General features: G+C 34.9%; 1 protein-coding gene across 1 annotated transcript; it reads left to right on the top strand.

Annotated features, from left to right (window-relative positions):
- On the top strand, positions 1–975 carry LOC113058991 (odorant receptor 131-2-like). The gene has a single exon (XM_026227230.1). The coding sequence runs from the start codon at positions 1–3 to the stop codon at positions 973–975; it is 975 nt and encodes a 324-aa protein (XP_026083015.1).
- Positions 976–5339: the final 4364 nt, after the last annotated feature.

The raw sequence follows: 5339 nt of genomic DNA, 5'->3' as shown, positions 1-5339 counted from the left end.
ATGAACTTAACAGAAAACAACAATTTGAGCAGCACATCTAATTCGAGTAAAGAGAAGCTTTTGCTGGTGCAGGTACCGGTGGGGATTCTTCTCTGTGTGAACGGACTGATGATTTTCACCTTTCTGAAGAAAGAGACCTTTAGGGAAACACGCTACGTTCTGTTTGCTCAGACTCTTTTTGTTGACTCTACTCTTATGGTGTTGACTGATTTAACTCTTGTGGGGTCATCTAACAAGTACCCCGTGCACATAATTCCTTGCTATATCTTATGCACACTTTTGTCTTTGTTCGCTATTAGTTCACCCATGACTCTTTTAGCCATGTGTTTGGAGCGCTATGTGGCCATATGTATGCCTCTGAGACATGCCAGCATCTCCACACCTAAAAACACCTTCATTGGGCTTCTTGTCATATGGAGTTTCAGTTTTGTCATTCCATTGTTTATTTTCATAGTCTCATTTGTTTACATTCCTCCTGATGTCTTGTACCTTTATGTTGTGTGTACCTTGGAGGTGATGTTACAGAAAAAATGGCTGGCAGACATGAGAGTGACGAGTCTGCAGCTCTTATTCATCATAATGTTTTGTGTTATTGTTTCCACCTACATCAAGATTATGTTGGCAGCCAGATCTGCCTCCTCCGAGAGGAAGAACTCCACAAACAAGTGTCTCAAAACTATAATTCTCCACGGTGTTCAGCTGCTTCTGTGTATGATGCAGCTTTTAATGCCTTATATAGAAATGCCTTTATGGAAAGTAGATGTCATTGTATTTGTGAATGTAAGGTACACAAATTTCATATTGTTTTTGATCTTGCCTCGTTGTCTGAGTCCCTTAATTTATGGATTAAGAGACAAAAAGTTTTATGATGCTCTTAAATGTTATACCTTTTGTGGCATTTTGGTTTATAATAAGAACAAAACAGGAGATGATAAAACCTTTAGAGGTGTAGTAAGCACTTCCATACACAATTAAACCTCGCTCAATGTTTAGTGTATTGATTTATTCACATGAACAGCACTATTGTTAAGCATTCATTTTAATCATTTATAATAACTCATTTCTAAATATATTTTGGCTCACAGTGGGTATGCTACTGTATGTATCTATATGTCTATTAAATATAAAAATGTTTGTGACGGTAATATAAAAGATGCAGATTGTTTTTATTAAGACAAAGTCAATAGGATGTCACTATATATTAAAGATATGTTGTAACAGTGTGTCAGGTGCTAGCTATTGGTGAAACAATTTTTCATATATATATATATATATATATATATATATATATATATATATATATATATATATATATATATATATATAGTGCACATACATTGTCTTATTCATCAAGATAGTTTTGGGATAGGCCTATACTGACAAATGATCATCACACAGATAGCCAAATGCAGATTGTGGAAAGAATTCTCCTTCAAAAAGTTTTATCAATATTTTTCAATGTTTTCTCATGTAAAAGTTCTTTATAAACCAAGAATGACAGCTCTCTACTCTTCAGAATATATTGTATATGTTACACTACTGTATGAAATGATTTTAGATCTACATCTAAACTTTTCTGTGTTGTATGTTCATATAATCAATTCTATATAGAATACCAATTGCTGTGTTTTAGAGCACACTATATGCATCCTGTAATATCTGTACAATACAGTATACAATATCAAGGTTATTGCATCCCACTTGGAATAAAATACATTATTGAAGTAGTATGTAACCTGGATTTTTTCAAAGTATGCATCCATTCATGCGTTTTGGTCAATATCAGCCACAACCCCCTAGTGGGGTTTGTGATGCTTTATGTTCCACTTTTTTAATCTGTATAAAAGTGCTGATAAATATAATGCAGGTTGTGCCACAGCAGTTTTTAAATGCACAAACCGAAGTTAATTAATATTGAATATTAAAGTAATGATTTTAATGTTAAAACTTATGCAAAATACAGTATGAGAAGAGAGGGGATGAGCTGTGACATCACAGGTAGAGAGCAGGTGAGAGCTTTCAGTGCATGGAAACTACACTGAACAATTTGGCAAAATATTATTTTTAATCAACAGACCATATATATGAAATGGTATCACAGTTAAGACAACACCATTTGTGGACTGCAATTTAAAGTTTGATATGTGCAGAAATTTTGTCACACAACAGAATCAGGAAGCACATGAAATGCAGACAAACTGAAAGCTGAAGGTAAAAACTATGCTTGTTTTACATTGATATTTTACTATACAACTGATTTGTGTGAAAACATTTAATGTTTTTGATACTTGATTTTGTTTTCTTTTCCCCATTTGTTTCCAATAATTTGTGATTACATCTGTAAATAAATAAACTAATAAACTATTAAATTAAAGATAAACATTTATATTCAGCCAGGTTTGAGATTATGTGATCAATTTAGTTTTTGTAATATTTTGTTATTATTTATATATATATTTAAATTAATTAATATAATATAATTCAAGTCAACACTCTAAAAAAACGTTCTTTTTGATCATTTTGACCCATGTGTACAGCATGTTTAACTGCCAACAGTTGAATCAGTGAGACATTTCTATATTCACATATATTCACATAAATGTGTATATTTTGTGTTTAATGTGAATAGAGCGAAAAATTAGCGATGGCAGAATTTTCATCAGCAGCACAAAAACCAAAATATAGGAGGACAATATGAAAAGTTTCATAAAATCATATCAACTGCCAATTATTATTTTTTTTCAACTAATTGTAATTATTAATTTAGATGAATGGTGTTTGTTCATCTTACTCTTCAGCTCTGTCAGAAGAGATCCAGTGTTCGATCTGTCTGGATTTGTTCACTGATCCAGTCAGCACTCCATGTGGACACAACTTCTGTAAGAGCTGCCTGAACCAGTGCTGGAACAACAGTCAGACCTACAGCTGTCCATTCTGTAAAGAAACATTCAGTAAAAGACCTGACCTCGAGATCAACACAGCACCCAGACAGAATAAATCTGAGGTTCTCTGTGATATCTGTGATGTTATTAAGATGGAAGCGCTGAAGATGTGTCTGGTGTGTCAGAGCTCTTACTGTGAAACTCACCTGGAGCCTCATCAAAGAGTCGCACATTTAAAGAAACACAAAATGATTGATCCCGATGCCACAAGCATCACAACACTGTTGCTGTAGAGGAGGAGAGTGAAGAGAGGAAGGTAACAACAATGTGACCTTGGCAGATAAGGGAAATCTGTTTTATTACTTGGGTATTGCAACAGATCTGTATTGAAACGTCCACTGGGAGGTGCTAAAAGCCAATTATTTTTTTTCCAAAACACATGGACATAATCAAGGTTGAATTCGGATACTAGCATACTACTACTAAGCCTACTTTTACCATATATTTTTAAGCAAAAATAGTTAGAGTTGCATTAATATGCAGTTCCAAACTGATCAACTATTTCTTTAGATTGATTACTATTTCGCTCCATTGTAAACACTCCATTGAGAGATGTCAGTCTGAGCTGCTGGAGATGATGGAGCAGAAGCAGAAAGCAGCAGAGAAGCAGGCTGAAGAGCTGGTTAAAGAGCTGGAGCAGGAGATCACTGAGCTACAGAGGAGAGACACTGAGCTGGGGCAGCTCTCTCAAACTGAGGATCATCTGCGCTTCCTACAGGTCAGTGTCCTCCTGTCTGCTTACATCACAACACAACTCTCCCCATGCTGAGGGATTTCTGCTCTCTCCTGCTGTAGATTTACCCATCGCTGATCAGACCTACATACACCAGCAGCTGGTCTCAGATCAGTATTAGTGACACTCAGCTGAGTGTGACGACTCTGAGAAAAGCTCTGATTCAGCTGCAGGAGACTCTAGATGAGAAACTCACCAAGTCTGGTAAGAAACTGACAAATGCATTGTACGTGTTTTCTTTTTTTATTAAATCATGTTTAATATTTAAATGTAAAATAATGTAATTTAAGGAAATCAATTATAATCAACATGCAATACCATTTTATAAATAGGTCTAGTGTCACACAAATATATAGTTAATTTTTAAATGATTCAGTTAATAGTAAACAATATGGGGTTAAGTGAGGTTAACTAAAGTTCGCGAGCAGGGCCACGCCTCAAACAATCACCTGACTTCCAAACCTCCATATATACTGGGCCACCTCACACCGCTCTGCTAGTCTCGTTCTCTCGAACCCACCCTTCCCTCCCTTTATCATCCATTCAGCCAACCTTATCCCACATTATATTTCTATCAGGTTGTATCAGGGGGTCCTCATTGTCTGGCCTAAATATACGCTAGAGACGGTACCCCCACCCTGAGTCTCCCTGAGCCATCAATTCAAGATGCCCTGATCAACCTGACCATCATCCCTTTCCCTCGACCCCCTTCATCATCTTTCTACTCTTCCCCAGTTGGTTTGTGGCGTGGTCCTAGCTAGTCAAACTAATAGTGTTCAACACAAAATTAGATGAATTTATTTGGACACGGTTTCTTTTCATATTTTATTACCATTTTCTAAACTATAGCGAATAAACTGTGATAATGTGTGAAATGTTTTACAAATATCATGAATTATTAATAAATGTATTTACAGTTTACTTGAACTAACCTTCCCTTGTCATAAAGAGGTAAATTAGAGCTGCAAAATCAACTAATTGCATCCAAAATAAAAGTTTATTTTCATAACATGTGTGTGTTATATAAATACATGTATATGTTTAAGAAATTGAATCATATGAATTATATTATATACAAATCATATGATCCTTAAATATATACATGTATATGTGTGTATATTTATATTAACATATAAATATACACAGTACACACACAAATATTATGTAAAAAAAATTTTTTATTTAGGATGAGATTTTTTTAGATTAATCAATTTCACAGCCCTAGGTGAATTTATCTGATATTTTAAGAGACTGACCGACAGTTGGGTCTGTCAGGTCTTCTCTATGATATTTTCTGCAAGTTGATATCACATCACTTGGTTGGTTACAAAACATGAATTTAATTTGATGGACAAAATTTTAATCCGATTAAAATGTTAAAATAAATGTTAAAATAAATTTTGCTGCATCCAAGTCATGCAGTATATGTGAAATGCATATTAAATGAGTAGATAATCAAGTCTATGTTCAACTTTGTTTTTATATTAACAATACCTGGGAAGAAAGGATGGAGCAGGCTCATGAGCATAAGTGCGAGAAATATCAATATTTTATCCTTGAGAGCCAGCAAAATGGATGGAAGTCCTGGAATTTACCAGTAGGGGTCGGCTGCAGAGGTTTTGCTGGGCAGTCACTCTGGAGAACCCTTGGGTGGCTGGATATTG

Source organism: Carassius auratus, chromosome 40 (genome assembly GCF_003368295.1).
Source record: "Carassius auratus strain Wakin chromosome 40, ASM336829v1, whole genome shotgun sequence".
NCBI classification, from domain to species: domain Eukaryota; kingdom Metazoa; phylum Chordata; class Actinopteri; order Cypriniformes; family Cyprinidae; genus Carassius; species Carassius auratus.
Note: the sequence above shows the minus strand (reverse complement) of the source record. Positions and strands in the feature narration are given on the sequence as shown.